Source organism: Lepisma saccharinum, chromosome 3 (assembly GCF_977018435.1).
Source record: "Lepisma saccharinum chromosome 3, izLepSacc3.1, whole genome shotgun sequence".
Taxonomy (NCBI): domain Eukaryota; kingdom Metazoa; phylum Arthropoda; class Insecta; order Zygentoma; family Lepismatidae; genus Lepisma; species Lepisma saccharinum.
In genome coordinates, this window is record NC_139231.1 from 116471371 (window position 1) to 116498580 (window position 27210).

The 27210-nt window shown below is 36.4% G+C and overlaps 1 protein-coding gene across 4 annotated transcripts in view; it reads right to left on the bottom strand.

The window, feature by feature from the left end:
• Positions 1–27210, bottom strand: part of cmb (combover) — a 103212-nt gene that overhangs the window by 34801 nt on the left and 41201 nt on the right. For all 4 annotated transcript variants that reach the window (XM_083119238.1, XM_083119240.1, XM_083119237.1 and 1 more), the window contains 9 exons: positions 25819–25994; positions 23113–23192; positions 17735–17863; positions 14253–14501; positions 10615–10849; positions 5746–5902; positions 2375–2501; positions 1971–2087; positions 1079–1233 (listed from right to left, as the gene is read on the bottom strand). In XM_083119238.1, coding sequence (XP_082975364.1) covers positions 1079–1233; positions 1971–2087; positions 2375–2501; positions 5746–5902; positions 10615–10849; positions 14253–14501; positions 17735–17863; positions 23113–23192; positions 25819–25994 — 1425 coding nt within the window. The remainder of the gene's footprint in view (positions 1–1078; positions 1234–1970; positions 2088–2374; positions 2502–5745; positions 5903–10614; positions 10850–14252; positions 14502–17734; positions 17864–23112; positions 23193–25818; positions 25995–27210) is intronic.

The window sequence follows — 27210 nt, forward strand, 5'->3', positions numbered from 1 at the left end:
GCAAGCAATGCGTACATGCAAGAAAAACTATTAGGGTGCAAGAAGATTGAATGTATAAAGGGGAAAATGTAAAATGAGGGTTTCAGTGTGCAGTGAAAAACTTTGCATTAGATTGTATTAACCAAAACCTGCTAGAATATTAACTATTGTTCATTCCAATCTGCCCATTCATAAGTTGATTCATGGATGCATTGCAAGCCAAAATCTACCCCTTCTTTCAGTGATGAAACCAACAAGGTCTATCACTTTCATCAATCACATACCCTGATGAATGTGATGAACTGAGGAATGCATAACAAAAGAAAGAAAAAAGTGCAAATGCATATTGGTGGGGGAGGGCAGAGGAGCTTGACATTTGCTGTCAAGTGAACATTCTCTGCATCTACACTTGTGGAAATTAATCATTATTCTGTTATAAATAATGCTGAACCAATGCCAATGTCGATATTCCTCCATTTCACACTGATGCTGATAAATTGTAACAATTCAAAGTACTTCAGAATATTTATCAATTCTAAAACATACTTTTGTCCACTGGAATTACGTATGTTGTATACATCTATCAGAGTTCTGCTTTCGAATATTCCTTATTTCACATGAGATAGCCATTTAATCACAATATCCATTTCTCCCCACAATATGTTTTTGCCTAAAAAGTGAAAATTAGGCATTCCAGGATATTCAGACTCTGTTAAAGTGTCATGTGGCACTTTTGCAGACTTTAAAGTTCAACCCATACTTTTTGCTACTTATCAACACATTGGTATTAGTATCAGCTTAGCCCTAGTTATAAATCATTCATAAATGCTCATTCAGAAAGGCAACAAGTGGCAAACAAAAGGACGTACATCCATTGAAGGCATATCTCCATCCCGAAAAGGAAGATGAGTGTTACTGGTGAATAAACAAACATTACTTTTCCTCTGGTGCCTAATGGATTTGTCAATCGACAATGATGTCATTACGAATGGGCAGAACTGATAGTTTCCAGACCTCCTCAACTGACAAATTATGAAAGGCACTTGCAACTCCACCATGAACACCACTACTTAACTGACACAATAATTATAATAATTACCTTCTGAATCTTTATGCCAAACATTATGCGCTCCAGTCATGGGCAGTTTTGGTTGTGCATTGGACCTGCAGGAACCCCTGGGTGTTCCAGTTTGGCTATTGTTGGCTGTACTTGAAGGCAACCGACCTGAATCCATAGATAGGTTAAGCATTTCCCTGGAAAAATAAAAGTTGAATGTGAATGTTTAATGAACAATAAGTAGATGTACCATTCAATTTAAGCATAGGTTGTCTTGTGTCATTATGATCATGTTACTTTCATTGTTATTTAAGGTACAAATTAGGTTTCAACACAATAATGTGTGACCAGCTAACATCATACTTAGCATCCTTTTTATTAAGACAATTTAAGACTGTGTTTGAAACAGTTGAAATATTCTGTTAAGTGAAATATGTTCTAGAAATGCCAATGAAAGTAAATTTGTATAAGATACTTGTTTCAATTATGTACCATTTAGTTGACAGCTGGCTCAGTGGCTCAACATGTTAAGGGGTTGACTTTCAATCTCACCACTGAAGGTCCCAGGTTTTGAGTCCCAGTTTGAGCATGTTATTTGTCAGTGTTCCTTCATCAATTTCACTTAATAATCATACATCATCATTATCGTGATTAGGAAAGGTGGCAGAAAAGCAATGTTACAAATACTGTTAAGCTGATTAGATATTTAACATTTACCTACAAGCATGTAACAAAATGAGACAGAAAACTTGAATTAATTTCAATTTTCATAAATAAAATTCTATTACAGTTTCCTCCTTGGTCTTCTGAGAAATAAAAAATTGAGGTTCCACTACACTTGCCATGACTTTTTGATCGGAGAACAAAATTACATGTTTTTGAGTGATGGAATATAAGTGTTCACCTGTTCTTCAATTACGAAATATGACCTTACCTGCTAGATGACTGCTGTTGGCTTCTGTTATTAGTTAATTGGACTAGGCTACTTCTAGACTGTACAAATGGTCCAAATGAATATGACTCCTCTTCATCTTCATCTCTGGCCTCATCACTAAAAATAAAACATCCTTTGGTTATTTCACATCTACAGTAACTATGGCAACGTAGGACAATGAAACACCCATGCATTTCAGAAGACTTAAACCCAGAACCATAACCACTCTCCCATGGAGGCTGATGTTAATCTGATACTACATGCTGGATACACAGTTACTACATGGCTTTCCCTTGGTTTATGAAAATTGAGAAAATATTTAAACAGCTTGCTTAGCACTATGATTAGTTACATTAAATTCCTCAGAACAACGTATCAAATGACTGTTCTAATTGTGCAATTACCTGGAGTATCCTGCACTCTGTTCTTGAATATCGTTGTCCTGTTCTCCCAAGTCATCCAAAGTGCCCTGGGTGGATCCTCCCCATGTTGCATTTGTCGTGGTGCCATCTGCAGTAATATGACTATATCCTGCAAAGAGAAAAAAATAGGACTTAGTAGGTCTTATCCAGGCCAATACAGCCAAGACACTTCTAACATCCATTTTTGTAGAAAATGATTTCGAGAAGAAAAAATTCTTCCAGAAGAAAACATATTTAACAAGTCAGGGCATGAAAATGAATGATTTGCCCATTCCTTCGGAGGTCTCTATACAGGGTGGCCACAAAGTGGGCAAACCCTTGGCTTTTCGTCGGAAAGTATGTTTAATTGTTGTTGATTTGCAATCGTTTGACCATGATGAAACACATGAAACTTGATTTAAAGTGCAAGCCGTACCATCCTTGTCACGTTCATGAACTCTCTGATGCTGATAGGACGTGACACCGGAATATCTCCGCATAACATCTGCCAGGATATGGCAGCAGAATTCAGCTGTGCTACGATCTTGATGGTCTCCATACCGATGTCCTGGACAATTGAACTATCAGATACGTGATCACATTGCTATAACAACAACAACCACTGTAGTATCGGAAACAAAGGGGGGGTACACCCACTTTGTGACCACCCTGTACATGCTTTCTAGATTCTACATTCATTAAAGGGTAAGGTTCAGCCTATGGCTTAGCATACAAAAAATACATGAAAGTGAAGACTAGTGTTAATTATATGATAATACACAACCAACTGAACAAAATATCTTCTTCAATATGAATGACACAAAACTATAAAACCTTTACACCCTCGAGCGGGTTTTCCAAAGTAACCCCTCCCTGGACACGGTCTTTGCGTGCGATTTTTAAATTTTTACACCTATTTCAGAAAAACGTTATATCTCTGAGACTATTTGAGCAATCTACTTCGGGTAACTTTTGTTTTGCAGCCAGAACATCAGGGCATGCAACCGTGCAGGAATCAAAACGCCAAAGCCAATAAGAGGGGTTAAGTGGCCCACGGCCACCAACTTTCAATGAAAAAAATCATAAAAACGGGAAGTTTTTTCACATATTCGATAATGTAATGCACACAGATACATGAAATGACTTTCATTCGGTTGAAAAAGGACCATTCTTTGAAAATAAGGCTAAAGTTTACCTCTCCTTCCCAAAATAGCAGGGAAAGAGGGGCAAACTCCCCATCTTTATGATTTTTTCATTCAAAGTCGGGGGCCATGGCCCACCCAACCACTCTTATTGGCTTTGACATTTTGATTCCTGCACGGTTGCATGCCCTGATGTTTTAGCTGCAAAACAAAAGTTACCCGAAGTAGATTGGTCAAATAGTCTACGAGTTAGAACATTTTTTCGGTTTCGCCGAGGCCTTTTGGCACGAATTTTTAATTCGTACACTATTTGACCAATCTACTTCGGGTAACTTTTGTTTTGCAGCTAGAACAACAGGGCATGCAACCGTGCAGAAATCAAAACCACAAAGCCAATAAGAGAGGTTGAGTGGGCCGCGGCCCTCAACTTTCAATGAAAAAATCATAAAAATGGGGAATTCTTTCACATATTCTATAATGTTATGCACCCAGAAACATGAAATGACTTTCATTCGATTGAGAAAGGACCATTCTTTGAAAATAAGGCTAAAGTTTGCGTCCCCTTCCAAAAATTGCGGAGGAAGAGGGAGCAAACTCCCCATTTCTTTGATTTTTTCATTGAAAGTTGGGGGCCGCGGCCCGCCCAACCCCTCTTATTGCCTTTGGCATTCTGATTCCTGCACTGTTGAATGCCCTGATGTTTTAGCTGCAACACAAAAGTTACCCAAAGTAGATTGGTCAAATAGTCTACGAGTTATAACATTTTTTGTCAAATAAGTGTTCAAATTTAAAATTTGCGCCAGCTTCCATAGGTAATTTTGGAGTTGGGGGGAGGGGGGTCCTGGGTGGGTTGGTTTTCTTCCACATGACATTTCGAAGTTTTATCGGAACATCTGTCAGGGTTTACAACCACACATACAAGTATGAAGATGCTAAAAGCACATGAACTTCTTAATCAGCACGATGGGTCACCATTGACCCATCGGCCGACTACGCCCATACTTTCTATGGGTCACATGTGACCCATTGACCGAGTAAAGGTTAACTTATTCTAATTTTCTTCATTCTGTTTCACATGAAATTAACATGTCATGTACTAAAAAATCTGTGATTTGTGGAGGTGATCAACATCATGCTCCAGCTGCTATAAGCATTGTGAGCATGGAACATTCCTAACTCTACAAGTTGATATGTTGAAAAATAAAATGATGTTATAAAACTATGGTATTGACTTTTCTTTTTTCTATTTGCTTTCTTGTCTTTATAAGTGCATAGAGGAATCATGGGGGTTTAATGACATCGGTATCAGTGTTGCAAATGATTAGTACAAGCATTGCTGTGTACGAAATTCAAAAAAGGTTCCAAATCTGTAACTACGAGCTCAGTGTGTCAAGGGCTACAATACAATTCCAAAGTATTGTACGGGTATAACGTGAATACATGGGATAAGAGAGATGGCATGCAGTATTCAAGGAAACTGTTTCAGTTGTAAGGCTACAAAATCGTGAATGACTGCATGATTAAGCTTATGTGAAACGGGTACAAGCTCTCATTGATGAGAACAAGATGTGCAGTACACCTCTTGCCAATGCACAGTGCAATGATGTATTCACATCTATCCATATCACATTTCAAGTACACAAGCTCTACAAGAAAGATCATGTATCTCATTATACCTTCACAACTTCGGTGTGCGAGAGGATGGAGGAAGATGAATGTTATCTCAACCTTTCATTTCACTGGGAGGGTTTACCCATATAATGTCATCATTTGCACCACTGAAAAACCACTTGACACACTTATGTTCATTGTTGCAAAATAAGAATCATTTTGAAATTTGTGTTACAGCAGAGGCTCTACTGGTCATCTACAACACTGATACCAATGTCAATAAACTTCCACGTTTCATCTATACCCACATAAAGACAAGACATTAAACACTCTACCTCAGCATTATCATTTCACTTTCATCATTTCTAATGGATCACCTGCAGAAAATATTGGTCACTGATATCAGTAAATTTTATAATGGCACTTGATCTGTTTAAGCAAAAATATAATTTCATAGCATTTAATACAAACCACGTGGGTGTATGTGTTGTGTGGAAATATTATTCCTTTCTATTTGTTGTGTTATTGTTCTTTGTTCATATCCTGATGTAAAATGGATACATTCTGCATTCAGGATATTTCAAGTAAATAAATAAAACACAATACAGATGCAAAACTCACCCAATAGTTCTGATTTGTCAGCTGAGATGTCACTGCATATGTCCTGATTGATGGCAGATGTTTGGCCCTGATCTTTTCTCATTAGCTCTTCTAGCTCCTTTCTTTTAGCACGAAGCTCTGCTTGGAGAAGCAATTGCTGGCAGCTCTGTGCATCTATCTGCAAGGAGAAAGTAAGCAAGTGTAAATACAAGTTGAGGAAATAGGTGTTTTCTGAACTTACGAAAAATTAAGCTTAAATACTGTAATATTCAAAATTGTTGGCAAGATAACAGATTCTTTTTTATAGTTTCTATTTAAGTCCACTTTATGCACAGATAAGCTAATCGGGACTGTACCTGCAGTTTAAAGTGGGTTCTGAACCACTATGTGGTTATATACTGGATATTAAACCTGGGATCCCTTGACTACAAGGCAACAATGTTAATAAGTAATTGATATTTAGAATACTAGAAGTTTCTATTCTCTTCAGGCATGTATCTTTTCTTTTTCTTTTTTTTTTTAAAAAAAAACAACAACAAAAAACAAGAGTATGTTTACACTAACTAAATACAAATCTATAGACTTCTATTTCCTAAATGACAGTGATCCAATGTATTATTAGTACAGTGTGTCCCGCTCTGTAGTATTGGGATCCAAATTTGCCCCATTTTTTGAGGGAATTATCCACTTCTGGTTTGCCTCATAAGCACCTTTACCATTTCATTGATTAGCCTCAGCACTCACCATAAAGTCTCCAAGTTGAGGGATTGGACATTACTTTGCATTTGTTTAAAATTAATTTCATTTAGTTATTACTACTCATCATTAGACCTCCAATTTTAGGTTTTTAACTTATTTTTTCCTTTGCAGGTAAATAAGAAATAACAAGTTACGTCAGTGTATCATTAAAAAACGCAACAACTGGCAAAGTTTTATAGTACCTAAAATAACCTATTTTGCTTGTTAGAACCTATTTTAGGTTTACGTGCCTAAATTAAACCTTTTTTTAGGTTTATATACATATTTTTAGGTTTTACATGATTTTTACAAGGTCTGTCTAAAAAGTAGTGGCAATGGATCAATAACCCAAAAAATAAAATATATTTATGAACATATTTACATTTATCTTAAAGTCCTAAGAGTCCCCTTCAAAATAATCACCATCAGCTTTTATACAGTCTTCCCATCTTTTCACTATATCAGAAAAACAAGAACTGAATTCTTTCCTGATGACGGAAGATAATTTGGCAGTAGTAGCCACCTTAATTTCTTCCAAATTTTCAAATCTCTTGCCTTTCAACTCGCTTTTTATCTTGCCAAACAAGAAAAAATCACAGGGGCTAAATCAGGTGAATATGGAGGGTGTGGCATGACTGTTACCCTTTTTTGTCCGAAGAATTGGTTGATGGATATTGCAGTGTGAGGCACAATGCGAGAACACTTCTTTCTTTTGTTAAGGTCTGCTGTTAGAATCAGATGAACTGTGTCTTTATTTAAAGCCAAAGCTTCTGCAATCATCCTTACACTAATTCTCCTGTTATGTTGCACCATTTCTTTCACCTTTTGCACTAATTCTTCTGTATGAAGTTCTTGGGCGACCTGATCTTGGCATGTCATTTGTTACACTTCTGCCACTCTTAAAAGCAGAAAACCACAGGTAAACTGTTCTTGAGAGTAGGGAAGCTTGTTGGAAAGCCTGTTGCAACATTTCATATGCCTCAGGTGCTGTTTTACCCAATAAAAAAACAAAACCGAATATTGGCTTTCTTCACGATTTTCTCGAGTAAGTTCGTCCATCCTACTATTTGTCAATCTCGAAAAAAACAATCAGAATTTAAACAAATACATACAAATTTGGTATCATTTTAAACGTTAATATCTAATAAATATGATGACAATAATATTTTTTTCAATAAACTCTTTTTAATTTGCGCCACAGAGTCATTGCCACTACTTTTAAGACAGACCTTGTATATTTCACAAAGGTATTTACTCGGTTTGGTGATGAAAACAATTCAATGATTGGCATGTTTGAAACAAGTTTTATGTGTATTTTCCCCATCTAAATCATATGATGTTTTTCAAAGCCCTAAACAAATCAAAATGTCTGACACCACTGTTACGGCGGTTGCCCTCTACTTCTTGCCCCCCCCCCCACAATGGACTCTCAATGCTATGCATTGTCTACTAAGAGAAAGTAAACTGTCCTTGACCCTCCCCCCCTACCTCCTTCCCAGTTTTGTCAGGCAATCACCTCTACTTCCTGCACAGTCCAAAGTGGTGCAAACTTCTGATCTGTGTGGCCTTGCTCACTTTCACATCAGTTCAGTCCTTTGGTGGCATTCACGCCTTGCGAAGTAACGTTTCAGCATTCAAATTTGCACCACTGACTATGTTTCCGTTTGAAAGGTAATTAAAAGATAAAATAAAACATCTGCTTGTACCTTTTTTTTTAAAGTTTTACCAAAATTCACGCATGATTTCCAGAGCCAGTAATTCACGTATAATTCGCAGAATTCAAAGAATTCCAAGTGAGTAACCACCCTGATATTGTGCAGCAAATTTTACATACGTAATTTATTCAACAAGTAACTTTTGCTAATAGAATCACAATAATTTGTGGACAATTTTGAAAATGATTCATACGAATGAAAATTTGGCTAGAAAATTATTATTTGGTTATATTACATACACCTATTAAACTTTCTTATGGCTGTGATTTTTTTAACAATTGTATCTAATCAGTACTTTTCAGGAATTTTGTATCATTTAAGTTTTTGGGAAATTACTTCAGGATTTTTCGAGCCTAATATTTTTAGAACCTATTTCAGAATTTTTAGAATCTATTTTAGGATTTTTAGAACCTATTTTAAGACTTTTAGAGCTCATTTTAGGAACCTAAAAGCACACTTTTAGAACCTAAAAATCCCGAGTTCTACTTATCATGCACTCTTGTGATTTATATAAATAATGGAAGAGCGACCCTCTCCCCCACTTAAATGCTGTCTGTCCTCACACACTATCTTCAATCAAAACATCCCCCGAGGAAGTAAAATACCTTCTCGCTTCATTGCCCCTCCACCGGTCCCTAGGTCCAGATGAAATCCCCACAATATTCCTACGTAAAACTGCCAACTCCTTGGCTCTTCCTCTGTCTGCCTTACTCAACAAATGTTTTTCTAAGGGTGTGTTTCCGAAAAACTTCAAACGGGCCAACATTGTGCCCATTCTCAAAACTGGAGATAAAAAATGTGTAAAATCATATAGACCAATCTTACTTCTATCCCCACTATCAATTATTTGTGAAAAAATCATCAAAAACAGGTTACTTCAGTTTACGTCACCATATATCAACACAGCACAACATGGTTTTTTTCCAGGCAGCTCTTGCCTAACAAATATTTCTGTCTTACTTTCGCATGCTGCCAGAGCTATTGATAATAACTCCCAACTTGACACTATATATTTGGACATTTCGAAAGCCTTTGACAAAATTAATCATAAATTTCTTCTTTATAAATTATCATCCAGATTTAACATCCATGGCAAATTTCTCTCTTTACTCCAGGACTACCTCCATGAGCGTGAACAACGTGATGTTCTTTCAGGTACCTCTTCTAACTTTCTTCCCGTTTTGTCTGGAGTTCCCCAGGGGAGTGTCTTAGGGCCGCTCCTATTCCTTCTGTACATGGATGACCTCCCTGAAAAACTGTCCTCCCTCCCTATCAATATACTTTTGTTTGCGAATGACTGCAAACTCTTTAAGGAGATCTCATCGCATCATGACATGATGATTCTTCAAATTGCTCTCACAGCAATTGTTAAGTGGTGTCGTCAGTGGAATTTAGAACTAAACCCTCAGAAATGCTCTTTCCTTACTTATTCCCTAAAAAAAAAACAAAGTGCTGTCTACTTATTCTATTGAAAACAATCCAATCCAAAACGTCTCCACCCAAAAGGACCTAGGTATTATCATGGATGAAAAACTTACTTTTAATTATCATATTATAGCTACCACTAAAAAAGCCAAGCGCCTACTTGGTCTTCTATACAGATTTAGCAAAATTCAAAACCCATCATCTCTTGCTTTATTCTTTAAATCTTTCATCTCGCCCATCCTTGAATACTGTTCCCCAATTTGGGCAATGGCCTCAAAAACCAATCTCACCAGAATAGATTCTGTTCTCAGTTTCTTTCTTGCAATTGTTCGCCATAGAATACCTTCCTTTCGACATGTATCCAAATCAGACACCATGGCTGCTCTGAATATTCACACTCCATCCTTTCGTCGTGATCTAGCTGACAGGAAATTTTTATACAAGATAATAAATGGCAAAATCAGAACAGATCTCCTAATCAGTGAATTCACACTTAGGGTACCCCAAAAGCAAACGCGCAACCTGCAACTCTTCCACAACCCAACCACTAGGCTATCCCTTCTACAAAGATCCTTGTTTTACAGGCTCCCAGAAATCTACAATAAACTTCCCCTCAATGTAGATATTTTCCTTCCAGAAAGTAATTTTTGTATATTACTGACCAAAAATATGTAAATCTATCCCATCTTGTTATTGTTTTTATCTTTTGTTATGTTTTGTTTCTACTTTATGTTGTTTCAGTGTAAAATGGCCAAATAAGACTGTATCTGAAACTCTGAGTGAGTAAATAAATAAATAAATAAATAAAAAATAATTTTAAAAGTTCAGTAATAGTAAAGTTTCACTTCGGTTTGTGAGATGAGATGAGGAAAAAACATTTCAAAGATCCGACATTTTCTTTGTCACATTGATTTCATCTTACTTCATGGAGAAAGTTTAAATTAGACTACTGGTTTTGTAAGTATAGAAAGCTTTACCAGTTTGGTTAAACGAGCAGGCACTGAATGCTTACCTGCACATTACCGCTGACTGCCTCGCTGTTGCGATTCTTTTCCTTAACACCTGATGAGCTTGGGTTGGCTTGGTTCAAGGAGAAGTCCTGCTGGAGTTTACTAAGCTGCCTCTGTGCTGTTTTCAGCCTGTCACGCTCTGCTTTCAATGACACAGTCTGTTGCTGAAGATCACGTGTCATTGCCTGCACAGCCTCCAATGTCAGTTCATCTGGCGGTGAAGAGTTGGGTCTCTCCCTACAATATTTACATTTTATTAGTAAACCAAGACATACACTGAAATAATTATGAATATTTACAAGATAGAACGAAAAACAGCTAGATTAATACAAAATTTTAGTTGATTTAAATATATTAAAAATGACAAATGCATTGCGAAGACATTTATGTACATTTAGGAATTGAACAGATTAATTAGTATCAGCCTTGTACATAAGTGTATCGTTAAAAACGGATATATATTTGTAAATAGTGCAGAAATTTGTAATTTTGTTTTTATTTTTTGAATATTAAACAGCATTTGACCTAAACCTGTTGCTGTTTATGTGCGGGCTGAACATTGACCTTTCTAGCAGATACCACGGGGCATTGTCATAATCTAATGTCACCACCATAGTGTGTGGAAGTCACACTACAGAGAAGCTACACGAGAATGCACAAATATATGTACACCACATTAAGCACTACATGAAAACTGAGCAAAACAAGCTTTCTTAATATGAGACAGAAAAAAAGTTGGGATTAAACTACAAAGTGGCAAGAGTTATGTACATAAGTGTTGCTTCTCTGGTTTCCATTTGCTCCTGATTAGCACAGAAACTGTCGGTAACATGGGAAAGGAAGATAACAGGTTTTGAAAGAAATATCTAAACACAAATAATTTTTTCTAAGTCGTTATGTGCATTATTTAAGAAGGTTAACATTGGTCATTTTATATCTGAACAGTTGTAGTTGTGTATCAGTTAGACTAGCTGCACACCGGATCCGATACGACGCAACATTTTTGTTTGTGAGTTTTTCATTCCACGCCTGAACGAAAGTGACAGAGTATGGTATGGAAACACACAAACTCGCCCCCACCCAAAAAATTCAGGACAACTCCGTTTGCAGGAAAGGTTTTGCTTACAGTTTTCTGGGACAGCTAGGGTGTCATTCTTGCTGATTTTGGGATAAAAGGAGCAACTGTAAATACTGCTGCATATTGTGCCACACTGGATCGTCTATGAGCTGCTCTGCATCATAAAACCTCCCAACAAAATCTCTGGAGGAGGTCATCATTCTCCATGACAATGCTCTTCCCTATGTGGCTGCATCAGTGACGCAAAAAGTCAATTTCTGGCAATGCGAAATTTTCATGCATCCAGCATACAGTCCAGAACTGGCTCCATCAGACTTTCACCTGTTCGGTCAACTGAAGGAACACCTTGCCGGAAAACACTTCAAATGCAACTTGGAAGTTGTGACAGCCATGCATCGTTGGTTATGCATACAGCTGAACGATTTCAAAAGACTGGTGTCATGGTGGGACAAATGTATAAATGTGAATGGATGTTATGTGGAAAAGTAGAGTAATGTTCAACCTTGAAAATGTATATTTGAGTTTTTGTGAATACATTTCCGTTTGGCTGTAAAAAATTTACTCAATTACTTTTTGATATCCCCTCGTATATTTACAAGGCAATCTACTCTCTTTCGAGAGGGGATAAATTAACATTATAATGAAAAATAATTAGAAATAGAATATCAAAACAAAACTACCAATTGATTACTCATTTCCTCACACAAAAAATGTTTCCAAAGCTTCAGTAACTTTCATGTTTTCACGTATATGTGATATGTGATTTTTTCTTGTTATGCTACATATTTAGTTTTCATACGAACAAAATATCATAATTAAATTACATTTAGTTTTCATACAAACAAAATATCAAAATTAAATTATCATATTTACATATAACGTGCCAAAACAACAGGGGAAGTAATGCAAATTAACTTTTGTTGCCAGAAATAACTGGCTCCCCCTTATCTCTGCATACTGTCATGTTACACCCTTCCCAACTTAATTTTTGTTAGCAATTTGTAAAGTTATGTCGTCATGACATGGCTGGAATTAAAGTAATCAACACCTCTTTTGCCCTCTCTTCTTGCATGAAGTACACAACAAGACTCGTCTTGCCTCGTCATGTCGGATCCTGTGTACAACTGGCATCATCAGTATCAGCAATTTCTATATTGATATTTCTATTCATATTCATATCTCATATACACGGTCTGTCTCAAAAGTAATGAGACTAATTCTGGAAAAATATTTTTATTGAAACTAGGTTCAAATACACTTAACACTCTTTAAAGTAGGATCTCTGAGCATCCATATAGTGGTTCCAGCATTGCTGCCACTCTTCGTAGCAGTGCAGGAAGTCTTGACCTGACATGACTTTCAGATCACTCATCGTGGCTGCTTGGACATTTTCAATCGTCCCAAATCTATCTCTTTTCAGGCCCAATATGAGCCTCGGGAAAAAAAAGAAGTCAGGCGGAGCCAAGACCAGGATGTATGGTGGATGTGGAAGCATTACCGCATTCTTGTTGGTCAGAAATTACCTCACTTGCAGAGATGAGTGAGATGGTGGATAGTCATGGTGGAGAAACCAGGTGTCTGCATGTTCAAATCTATATAATGCACAACCAATTTCGGCAGCCCCAAGTTATCTATGATTAACCTCACACTCAAAAGTCGGTCAGAGTCCAAAACAGACTTCACTTGAGTCACATGGTCAGCAGTTCTGGACGTTGATGGATGCTCTGAGCTTTCCTTCTTTGAATGCCTTGTGACACCTGCCCACTTGCATTTTCGACAAAGTCTGTCTTACCATTTCAAGCATGTCGGTAGCGGATTTACAGAGTTCGACGCAAAGTTTTATCGCACTACATTTTCGACCATGACATGACACTGAAACAGCTTCTCACTTTGCTGGAGATCAGAACGCTGGAACAGCTCTGAGACAACTGAGTTGCATCAGACTGTATACCTGACATTCTCCACCAGCCCAATAGATCCATCCCCAACCATTCTTACTGGCCCCCGAAAAAAAGTCTCATTACTTTTGGGACAGACATTGTATACCCAAGCTTCAGAAAGGTATCAGACAGTAAATTCTACCTTGTATGGTATTGGCTCAGCTCTAATAACAAAGTAGTGAAGTTCAGACATTTTGCCTATCTTGCAGGATCCTTTACTGTAAAGGAATGCCTACCTGCAATTTGCAACTAATTCCAAACTCACTACAATACAAACACTGATGTTATGCTTCCAGATGTGAACAATTTAAAGGACAGAACAAGAACTCAAACAACAGTTAACCCCAGCCGGACCCTGTGGCCGAGTGGTTAGCACATCGTGCTGCGACGCCAAGGGTCCCGGGTTCGAATTCCACTCGGGCTTGGATGTTTGTGAATGTCCATTCATCAATTTCATCATTTCATCACTCATTCCCATCTTCGCAAATTAGTCAAGAGGCACAAAACGCGAAGTAAAATAAACTAAATCGATCAAAACAGTTAAGCCCATCATATTTTCATAATGCAATCTCCTACAAATTTCACAAATTCTATAACTTCTATAGAATTCTGGCACTTTTACCTTGGATGTTTCGGTGCTGCATTGTCACGGGCACTTGAGCGAGGCTCTGCAGCTAAAACTGCATTGTGGTGCTGACGTAGAGATTCGTGTGGTTTCCTTTCACTCTCTCTCCCATTTTCAATTTCCTCGACTCTACTTTTCAATTGTTGATATTGTTCTGGAGCTACCTGGCCTTGTCTCTGGCATGTTTGCACTGCATCCAACAAATTTTGTAACTGCACTACCTTTAATTTGGCCTCCTTCAGAGCACTGCAATGTAAAAAGATAGATTAATTAATAAAAATACAAAAAATCCACCAAACAAGTACTAATAAATTTGTGGTGATAGGACTAATTAATTCATAATTCAGGGGACCAAGGAGTAAAAACTTAAAATGTGGAAAAATATAAAATCCAGGGAAAATTTATGGCATTTTGTTCTACTGCGAGCATGAAGATTGAAGGTATAACACAGGAAAATGTAAAACCGGGGTTCCACTGCATATAGGTATTGGCTAATGTAAGCCTATCAGTGTATCAGTAAATTTCTGACTATTATACAAATACAATATGTATGCAAATAAACTACAATTTGCTAATTAACTCTGATAAACTTACTTTTCATTTTTCCACGTGATTTTTTTCTTGAGATTGATTTCGCCACTCGTCTGGTGGCTCCTCCCCTCCCACGACAAAAAAATAAGCACGGACCTCAAATGTTCGCTAAAAAGCCCACCTACGCATGTGAACAAGAGCCACTCCACGAAAGCAGATGACGATAGCAGGAACAGCGGCCTACAGCGCCAAAACCCTGTTGCGCAGTAAAAGAAGGAAGCACTATGCCCGCACTGGAATAGCAGAAAGTAAAAGGACTGCGTCAACTAGCGCCACCACGAGCACAAGTGGAAGAAGAAGGAACCACGCTGCCCGTAGCAAGACAGTTCATACCTGATGAAGCTACCAGACAGGTGGCAAAATCGATCGTGAGAAAAAATTTACGTGGAAAAATGAAAAGTAAGTTTATCAGAGTTAATTACCTATCTCTGCGTAACCGCCACCTATCTCTGCGTAACCGCCAAACAGATATCTTTAGCTACAATTTGCTACAAAAATCAGCCATTTGGTTAAACTTTATAAATAGGGTGGGTCGGGGTAATTTGGGGCAATTTTCACCACTTTTTTAAAAAAGAACTGAAATACCTTTGAGACCGATAGCTAACAGTTCTATTTATACATTGGAATGTCAGAGAGTACATTCCGACCATTTTTTTTAAAGATCCCATAGTAAATGTTCTGTACACTGTTTTATACCCTGCCCCAAATTACCCCAGGGTTGGGGGAATGTGAGGCACTTCTCATTTTTTGTACTTTTCACCTCTGTAGTTCAGTCCCTGCACAAAATTACCCCATCTTGAGGGTATTGTAGGCAAAATACAGTAAAATACATCAATTCATATTATTCAATGTAATTTATGTGCTTACAGTGAGACAATAAAAAATATTTACGTAACAAGGGTTTTCTTCCATGATGGGTTAGCCTAGAAAATACTTTACAAGTGAGGGTCTTCAAAATATTAGAACCAACAAACTGTAAAAAGTTCATTACAATCTGCAAAGTAGGTTTTGCATAATTCAAACTTTTCTAAAAATGCCCCATAATACCCCACTGCCACAAATTACCCTGACCTAGCCTATAAAATCACAATTTGTACAGGCTGGTTTTGTAAAATAAATGTCTAAATATTGATGGGCCAATGTGAAATACATTTTTGCTTGTATTGATAAACTATCAATATAAAATTAATTAAGGATTTTAATATAACATTAAGGATCTTCAAGGAACTGTATAACTTTATCAGCACCATTAAAAATGAAAATGCTCTGTTTTGCCAACATCATAAAAAAACTGACTGTTGTCAAGTATGTCTAGACAAATGTATTTTACCATTTATCAGTAAATGTGAACATTTCTTGCGACACCATTGCTATAAATCTGTTAGTGCTAACTGGTAGGGAACACATCCAGAACAAAATGACAAACATTAACTACACAACATGAAAGATATTAACTAATTTGTGTAACTACAAATGGATAATGTACATGTTCAAGTTTTGGATTGCCAAAATTTGCTTTGGGATGACTTTCTGTTCAAATGGGCAAATTAGAACTGGACCTACAGTTTAAAGCAGAATCTGAACCACTGTGCCATGAGCCCTCAACAGAACTGGAACAAGGGACTCCTTGATTATAAAGTGACAGCATTACACAGTAGGAGCATGAATATTTTATTTTTGACGAAAACATGAAATGTAAGGTGTGAGGTGCATTTTGCTACCATGTTTTGCCACGAAATGATGTGAATGAACTGCAAAATGTGAAACAAACTCTTTAGCTACATCTTATGAGGTTTGAATTGTTATGTGCATTATGCAAATCATGGAAAATTGATTAATTCTGCTGTAAATATTTCAGAAGCAAAAATGGACTTAATACTTGGTTTGGTTTGAGTTGCTGTTTTAAGTCCACTTTGTGCACAGTAAGGCTAATCGGGACTGGACCTACAGTTTTAAAGTGGGATCCGAACAACTTGTGCCTCCACCGGGTATCGAACCTGGGACCCCTTGATTACAAGGCAATGACGCTAGGACTTAATACTCTTGATAACTATATAGAAGTGTTATTAGAAGTGAAATGTTAATTTTGTGTAATAAATATAGTTCTTAAATCACTTAGGCTATTTTGCACCCGCCACATTATATGAAGTCCAGCCCCTTAACGTTACAAATAACAACTCTAACGTTGTATCACTAAAATCTTAAAATATTCTGACTTCCGTTAAAAGCTGAGGCTGTAAGGACAATAAACGGGACAACACACAGAATTATACTGGCCATAGGGCCAGTCGCCAGAGCCTCGTTTGTCTGCAAAATGCAGTGCAGGGTGTACTATGTGGAAGTGAGGTTGACAATTGGATGTTCTATGTGTAAGGTCACCCTTTACACCCCAAATTTCTTAATAAATTGATGCATGTAATTGGAGAAGAATATTTACACACCAAAATAATGATCAATATTTTGAACAAATTTTAATTATTGCAATTTTCAAGAAATTGTATCGGTTCAAGGTGGTATCAGCTAAGTCCTAGATTTCATTAATTTTAGCATCAAAATGTCATTTTATATCCCCCTTTTTATCCCAAGATATGCCAAGTTTTTGCACTGAGATCTTGATCTTTTATTCACCATAAATATGTGGCTAACTACAAGGGATATCATAAAAAAAAAAAGTTTTACAAGGAGATGGCCATTTTTCGTACTGCTTTAGAAATTATCTGACAACTGCAATTAGATTTATACCAGTAGATACAAGATATGGAAAGAAATGAGACCTGGATTGGTACATGCTGTTATCAGTCAATATCAACCAATAAAGTGATCCCATTGTTGATGAGAACTATAACAGAAATATACTCTAATTTTAAGAGTAGGGAAATGTTACTTACGCAGTCTGTTTTTGAATTTCGTGTTCTCTATGAAGGATAGCTTCTGGCAACGGATGTGGTACTTCAGTGCTCAGTGATATGTTGTCAGGCTTTGCTGAATGTTGTCCACGACCTTGCTCCTTTTGTCTCCTGTAAACATCAAAGTAAATTTTGACCACATACAATTATTTTCTTCGGTTTTCTAATTTCAATATTATTTCTGCAGATGAAATCTCAATTACAGTTTTCAAGCATTTGTGGCTAATCTATATATATAAAAATTGATGTATGTGTGTGTGTGTGTGTGTGTGTGGGTGTGTATATTTGTTTGTTTTGGCAAAACTCTAGAATGCCTGGAGCAATTTCAACCACACTTGGTACACGTATCACTTGCAATCTGGAAATAATATTTTGGGGTAAGACACCAATGGCACCCCTAGGGGTGGGGTGGGAAGGGGTGACATGTAAAAATAATCAAGAACCACCAACATAAAATTCCACACAAACAGACATCCGTGACTCTATGCAATCTGCACAATGATAGTGTTTCTCGGGTTGTCTAAGATTCAGGCTGTGTTGCAAATGGAATCCATAGTTTTCGTGACACTCCCAATGCGGTTCAACTACAAGTTCATCACCTATCGGCACGGGGAGTGAGAGGGGGTGAAAAATAAAATGCCACAAATGACCTAGATTAGTGTCGAATCCATAGTTTTCGGAGTCACTAAGCTAATTGGTGCCATTCACGCTCACATTTAAAATTAAAGTGTAAATCACCAACCCTGAGACCTTCTGTAAACAAACGGTCTCACCGATTCGATGTATCACTCCGCGTCAGCTGATTCATGACCGCAATCATCTGCTGTTACACTCATAGTTCGCCGCACCTATTCATTTTATATAAGAGCCTCTGAATGTGAGAACCCGCTCTCAAAACATCAGACGAATATGCAGCCGCATACATTGTTACTCTCCCGGTCATTCTCTCCTTCATAATCCTTAAAACTGCAGACACTGACACACCACTGCACTGGGATACCAACTTAACCACTTCATTTACTGGTTTCTCAGGATACCACTGACAGAACGTTACATAAATATTAAGTAGAATCTGTTTCTCACCCCTTTTCAAAGGCTCTCCTTGCTGGTGTTTTGAAAACAAGCTCGGAGAACATGGAGACCTTCCCGCACGCATAGAACTCGGCATGTTATTTTTCTAAGGATAAGTCAGGCAATATTACTAAGTTGCACTACTTCCTTGCTGTTCACATGATTATTTTTAGAAAATAACCAATGTTATAAAATATCATTATGTACACAAATCTCTAAGCCCATTGAAAGGTACAATGCATATTACTACAAAATGTTCACACTTATCTTGCTTTCCATGTCACCAAGTTATTTTACGAAGTGCACTATATTTGGCGGAACAAAAATTGTTATTAGGATGCTTGTCCAAGTTTCCAACCGCAATAAATTTACGAACTTTGTTTGTCTTGTTTTGATCATCATCATCAATATATTTATTGGACTTACAGCAATGCATATGGCTGTTTATGCCCATTATATATTTTATTTACATAATATACAATTTACATAAAATCTACAAACAAATTTAAAATACACTCCTATCTATATCATCCTTAGAAATATACATTACCATGTTATATCATTTTGTCTAAAAAAATGCAAGTAAAATATATTCAATTCACATGCAAGAAAGAAGTCAAATTTATGGGAAATGATTACTGGTGCAAAGAGTTAACCATAAAGGTGAAGCAACAAGTAAAAAAAGAAAGAGTATTGGGTTTAAAGTGAGACGTCATTTGCGGCAGCTTATCCCATACTACAAATTGGCCATTGTTTTACCTTATGTAATGAATCCCGTAACAACGCTGGATTTTCGTGTGGATTATTTTACTTCTATGAGTTTGCAATGCTTTCTGCATGCAGGTGGTTTTGTTTACAGAAGGTCTCAGGGTTTGTGATTTGAACTTTAGTTAGATTTTACACTATAGTTAGAATTCATTATTTTCCTCTCTAATACAAGATTGGGATAAATAAATACCCGGACAATGCCAGGTAATCAGCTAGTTAACTTATAAATAAGGAAATGTATAAGCTGAAAAAGTTATTTTAGCATTATTCAATGTTAGGACCATGAAAGCATAATTTATAGAATGGGGTAATTTAAAACTGTTACTCTGTACACAGTTCAATTCATTATTATTATTTTTAAATACAGCAGAACCTCAATTTTATGTTTTTCATGAGACCAGGCTGAAAAAAAAAAACAATAAATGCAGGAAAATGCAAAATGAAGGAAAATTTTATGGCATTTTGCTATATTGGGGCCATCAAGATTGAATGTAAAATGAGGAAAAATGTGAAATGAGGGGCCCATAGTAGTCATTCTAGGCATTAACTTTACCACAAAACATAGAACTCTTAAAACTAAGGATGGGACAGATTAATCATTACTCCATTGGCATCAGCCAATGTAGGCATATTGGTGAATCGGTAAAATTAAAGACAATTCTACCGATCTGATATATCTGTAAACATGTTACAATTTACTGCAATATTGTGGCATTTTCTTATACTTTTTATAGATATAAACATATAATCTCCAATCCATACTTTATTTTTAAGTAAGTGTCTAAATATGCAGCTTTTTCGCATTGATAAAGCTTGGTTCTTCTGGTAACCCAGTTATTAAGTCAATGAACCATTTTGAATTTATTATCAGATGTGTGAAATATCGGTTAACGGTACCGGTATATTTTATATCAGTACTTTATCAGTACAGCCACGGTGGTCTAGTAAGTAGGGCATCTGACTGCCACGTTGGAGGACCGGGTTCGATTTCCTGGGTGGCTGATCTAAGGTCAGAATTTTTTTGCCTTGTGCCTGCATAAAGCAGCTCCAGGGCTCACCTAACCTGAAATCAATGGGTACCTGGGGGGCAAAGGTGGCCGGAGCAGGGTGCTGATCACATCACCTCCAAAAATGGCTGCGATCAAGCTCTTTGAGGAAGAAAGACCTGTCTAACCAATTTCTAGATGAAAGTTAGCTACTGTTACTTTTGAGTAACTCCACCATTATCCTCCGACATGATCCAGCTTGCATGAAAGGTGAAAGCACTACCAGGCAATATAGGGGCCCCTAAAAAACATAATTTATCTTGTTCTCCTAGTTTTAAGGCACCTAGAGCTGTAATCAATAGTAGAACATATAAACCCAAACACAATTATTACATATTAGGGATGGGACAGATTAATCAGTATTCTATTGGTATCGGCCATCAGTAAAATAATCAGTATACCAATATATCTATAATTTAGTGCAAAATTCTGGCATTTTGTTACAATTTTTATCGATAATCACCATGCTCTACTTTTTAAAAAGTAAATGTCTAAATATGCAACTACTTTTGCACTGCAGTCACCTCGAAACATACATTTGTTAAGGAGGGCAATGAACCATTCAGGTTCTTCAAGAACCATTTGGAATTTTATATCGGAACTTTATCGGTATCGGCCAAAATTTCATACATCTATTTCATACATATCCCTATTACATATTCTTACTAACTTAGCAGTTTCCTCTCACACACAGGGTGCCTACATTTTTTATAAAAACAAAGTTCGTTGACTTTTTCAGGTTTTCCAGACCAAGAACCAAAATTTTCCAGGCCAAGTCATTAGGGCAATTCATGTATTTACACCTGTGTGTGAGAAGATTACTACATTTTAGTTCAACACCACACTTCAAATTGCATTTAACCAAGTTAAAAGAAAAAGCTGAACAGAAATTGACTGTTAGATAGGAGCATTAGGGGTGAGCTTATATAATACTTCACACATATTAACTAATGGTAAAAAAAAGAATTTCTAAAAACAGAAATTGCTGACCAAGGCAGTTTATTAAGATTCAAAAACACTTTACAAGTAACGTTTCTGCTCTCCATTTTAGTTTCATTATTTGTATAATAATATCTATAATGTTTTTAATTATTTCTCCAAATACTATTAGTATTATCTTAGGTTGAGATGGCATACGGTTGATTTCATATTGTATAGTAATTTATTATCAGAATGTTTGTTCTTACTCTGTAGGGATATTAACTGCTTTATCAAATCGAATTGGGGATGTGTTTATTTTATTATCTATTGCTTGAATATTAAATTATGGTAGCTGGAATTATGTTTATTATTTATAATTAATTTCTGATTTTGATATAATATTAATTACTAGATTTATTATTGTTGCTGCAATGACAAAAAGTGCACAAATTCCTTCACATGACAAATATCCTGATAGAAGGTAGAAACGTGTTTTTAAATCTTAATAAAATTCTTGGTTAGCAAATTAAGTGTATTTAATATGGAAACAAGGCATAGTTACATTACCAAAGAATTTCTTTTTGTAAAAAAAATTTAATTGTAGCATAAATAATACATTACAGTAAAATGTAATAACGTATGTATTAAATTTACGAGGGTCATCCAGAAAATAAAGACCGTTTGGTTATACAAAATGAAAAACACAATATTTATTGGAAAAAACCATTTTGTTACATACCTGAAGCTTCCTTCACTTCTCTACATAATCACCTCCTACATTTAAACATTTGTTGTATATGGACACGAGCTTCAGAATTCCCATGTTATACTCTTCTCCTGCCAGTTCATTAAGCCAGGTGCACTCGTGCATTTCCGCCATGCAGCTCACTCCTCTTTCTCTTTTTAGGGTCAACTGGCTTCCGTAACAGCTGTGCTCATAACGCTGTGAGTGGAGGTTGCAAGAAGTCATCCTTGTGCAGTTGGGGTGGTCAATATGAACTGCGTGATGGAAAATCCCGCCGACTGTGAGGTAAGGAGTGTTATTAGATTTCTAAACGCTCAAAAGGTGAAACCGGCAGAAATTTACCAGCAACTGACGACTTCTTGCAACCTCCACTCACAGCATTTTGAGCACAGCTGTTACGGAAGCCAGTTGACCCTGAAAAGAGAAAGAGGACTGAGCTGCACGTCAGAAATGCGCGAGCGGTCTTTTGTTTGAATGCAGTGACCACCTGGCTTAATGAACTGGTGGCAGAAGAGTATAGCATGGGAATTTTGAAGCTCGTGCCCAGATACGACAAATGTTTAAATGTAGGAGGTGATTATGTAGAGAAGTGAAGGAAGCTTCAGGTATGTAACAGAATTGTTTTTTCCAATATTGTGTTTTTCATTTTGTATAACCAAATGGTCTTTATTTTCTGCATGACCCTCGTAATATCAACACAACCCAAAAATTGCCTACTGTGCTACTGCCTCTACCAAATAACTTAATGGGCCAGCCCTAGGCAAGCAAATGATGGATATGTATAATGAGCAAATTATATGAATTCTCACCTTAAATTAACTGCCTGTTCTTCTTCAACACCATCTGGTAAGGACAACGATTCGTGTAGTATTAAAGATCTTCCAGAGTTCTGAAATAAAAGAAAATGCATTACTGACAACATACTTTTTAAGAAAGTATTAAGCAAGTCATAAGCCACAGAATAGTAAAAGCAGATAAGACAAATCCATATTAATATAAACAGAGTACATTCAAATCAAGTTTCTTGATAGGGAGGAAAGGAAGCTACATATAATATTTAAAAAGTAAAGTAAAGTGCTCCCTTGTGCTTAGAACCATGGCATGAAGGCGTATAGGGGGTGTGGGGGTAACGCCCCACACTTTCTTGATCCGGTCATGAGTGGGGGTGATATGATCAGCATCACGCTCCTGACTGCCTTTACCCCCTAGGATTTCCCCCAGGTACCCATATCATTCGAAGCTGGGTGGGTGCTGGGGCCGCTTCCAACGTTAGAAAAGTTCCCGGATTTGAACCGGTCGGAGATCAAACCCGGGACCTTTAGCATGGTAGTCAGACTTGTTACCGACTGAGACATTTAGAAATGTATTTAAAGAATAACAGAATTGTGGAATGGAGCATTTAATAAATACTATCAAGCAATAATTACTGTCTGGTAGGAATGGACCTGATATAATGCTTACCACTATGATGATTTAGTATATTTTACTTAACTTTCCTGCCACTTTTGGCTAATAGCAAAGACAAGGATGAGTGATGATATGATGAAACTGATGAATGGATACTCCTAAAGAACACTCATGCCCAGGCTGGGTCGTAGCACGATGTGTTAACCACTCCGCTACAAAGGTTGGCTACTTACCACTATCAATAACTGATATTGTAAGAATTTGTAGAATGAGAGAAATTCCATGAGAAACACAAATTATTGCTCTACCTATTTAATGTACGGTTGTGATGAATTTTGCTTCACAGCCAGAGTATTTGAACTACACATATGTCTCTCGTAAAAACTTCAGCACAATGGCAGAATTGCATCATGGAATTGGCAAAATTTCTGGCAACAAATTCGATATTGTAATTCATCACTTCCAAGATGGGTAATTGATGATTCAGAACAAAAAAATATTTGAATGCCAGAGCCTCTTCATTATTTATGTTCTTAAAGGTTCGCATAACCAATTTTTTTAGATGCAAAATAATCTAACACAGTAAGATTAAGAAGGTACAAATGATGGAAAAGAGGGAAAATAAAATAGAGAGAAAAGTGGCAGAAACAAAGCACATATGAATAAACAGGGGAGAGAAAATAAACAAAAACGAAGGGGAAATTGGAATGAAATGGGTGGAACTGATTAAAAAAAAGCATGTGTGGAGAGTAAGTTGGTTAAGTTTCCTGAGCCACCTTCAATTTTCTGCAGATGAGTTAAAGGAGAAATGGAAGGTCAGTGCCACCAGAATTCAGGGGAGGGAAGACAAGAAGAGTAGGTTACAGGATGGAAAGGAGGGGGAGAAACGGCCAGCTGTAACACCTGCAAGGAAAAACCCATTTACCTAGGAGGAAATAAGAACACACAGTTATCCCTTAGAAGTGTAGAGTGACTAGCCATGTGAGGTTGTGTTATTGTATGTATATCTTAGTGTAGCTTGAAAAAGTTCTGGGATACCAGAACAAAACGTCACAGATAAAATAAAATAAAAACCACTGAAAATAACTGTGTTAGATTACTTTGCATCTCTTTGTTATTTCTTCTCATTTGTCACTAGATGTTATCGACTTCAATGTAAAGTGTTTTGACTGTCAAGATTATTAGCACAAAAATTAACAAACAAAAAAAAAAGAATTAAGAAATCTTAATATCATATAGGTGCAAAGAGTAATTTCTTTTAATTATCCACGTTAACATAGTGTTATGAACTTTGATTTGAAGAAAAATAATATACTGTTACATGGTGTTTTTCATTTCAATTTCTTGCGATGTCTTGTCCTGCTTTCCATAACTTTCTCAAGTCACGCACACAACTTTACATGACTAGTCACTTTACACTTCTGTCATGTGTACCTTACTAGTCATTTAAGGTTGTGTGTGTGAGACGATCAAGTTCTGGGAAAGGAGAACAAAACGTTGCAAGAAAAGAAAATAAAAACCACTTAAAGTAACACTATATTCTTTTTCATCATCAAAAGTGGGTAGCAAATCTTCAAGGAAAACCTAGAACTTTGATTTGTTTACATGCGTTAACACAGTTCCTTCCTGTAGTACACTTTGATTTCATCTTGACATAACATTGCTTCAAATGTGCATTGTCTTCAAGAGCTACATTTGATATACATTTAAACAATAAATACAGCCTTGACATTTCAAACTGTATAACTAACGTAGTTCTTGATGTATGTTTGAAGCATCAAAACCATTTGTATATAAATAAATCAAAGTTGACAAAAACAGTTAAAAAAAAATATATCAACATTCAGTGTCAAAGATGAAAAAAAGATGTACCCAGGTAGTTACTGATCATGGATTGCCCCACCCTTCTTTGGTAAGATTCATTACAATAAGTAGTTTGATTTCTCTATTTAACAATTACAACAATCGGCTTGGTGAAATGAATGAAACATCAGCTCTCAAAGCATGAAAATGTGTTTATGATGCATGCTTTTGACAAATTCAAGAAACTACATTCACATACAAATCTCTAAAGATATCTGTAACTCACATTAGTCAAATTTCCATACCTGATTTTGCTGTTGTTCACCTGGATTTACTTGAGCCATTATTTTCTGCAGCTGAGCTAGCCGTGCTTTCATTCTGTTAAGCTCTTCCACCTTCTCAGACATTCCTCGAAACTCGACTTCGTCCTCTGGTTCCCCACCAATTTCATTCTGCTGCTTGTCATCCTGAATCTGCACCTCTGTAATAAATACAGCCAAGTATCAGCTTTGCAAATTTACAAATCACAACAATCACATAAGCATTCACAATTTTAAGTGTATATCTGTTACCTGGAAATGTAATCGCTAGAGGCACATATTTTTGGTAAATAAAAAAGCAAAATTTTAGTACAAAAACAGAGTCAATTTCGGGTTCAAAAGCAATAAATAACATAAAATTTTGCTGTTATAGCAGTGAAAAAACAGTATATAAAATGACATTTTGGTTTTAAAATTGTGAATATAATACAAAATTTGATTTAAAAACTGCACTTTCTACACAAACATATACCTTCTAATAACACATTTACGTTGTTACCAGAAATTAAGTTTATTCTTGTTTAAAGGGGTTCATTTTTGCTTCTCAAATATTTATAGCAGAATTAATCACTTTTCCGTGAAATGCATAACTCACAGGTTAGTTCTGACTTCAGAAAGTGTCGTGTCTGTAAATAAACTATAAATTTCGTGTTTAAGAGTCTATTTCGCATTTTGCAGTTCATTTCGCATTATTTCGTGACAAAACAGGGTAGGAAAATGTACCTCACACATTTCAGAAACATGAAAAATAAACATTACAATGTGTTATTTCATATTTTGTTTTAGTCAAAAACAAAATATGCATGCCCCTAGTAATCGCAAATATGTTGAAATTACATTTATACATTTTTCACAGGTGTGTGGCTAAAATAATAATAATAATTAAGGAAATTTTACGAACAGAAGAAAATGGGTTCTAATGCACTAATAAAAAATAGTTTGAGCAATTCAAAATATAATCACATCATTCGAGTAACAATTCACAAATTTCCAGTTTGGAACATTAGACCTAACTTTGTGTTAAAAGGAAACTATGAGTAAACAACACAATGTACTGAAGCATATCCAAAACACAGTGGAACCTGAATTTTACGTTTTTCAGGGGACTAAGCTGAAAAAACTTAAAATGTGAGAAATGTAAAATGGAGGAAATTTTTACAACATTTTGCTGTGTTGGAACCATCAACATTGAGTGTATAAGGCAGGAAATGTAAAATCTGGGAACATAAAATTGGGGTTCCACTGTATACAGCATCATCAGATGGTACAAATGAGCAGTATGCAAATTATTTTTAATTAATCAAACTTTAAATAGTAATTCATGTACATGTGGGACTTTGACCAGAAACTGGTCTCCCAAGAGTTAATTATTTTACA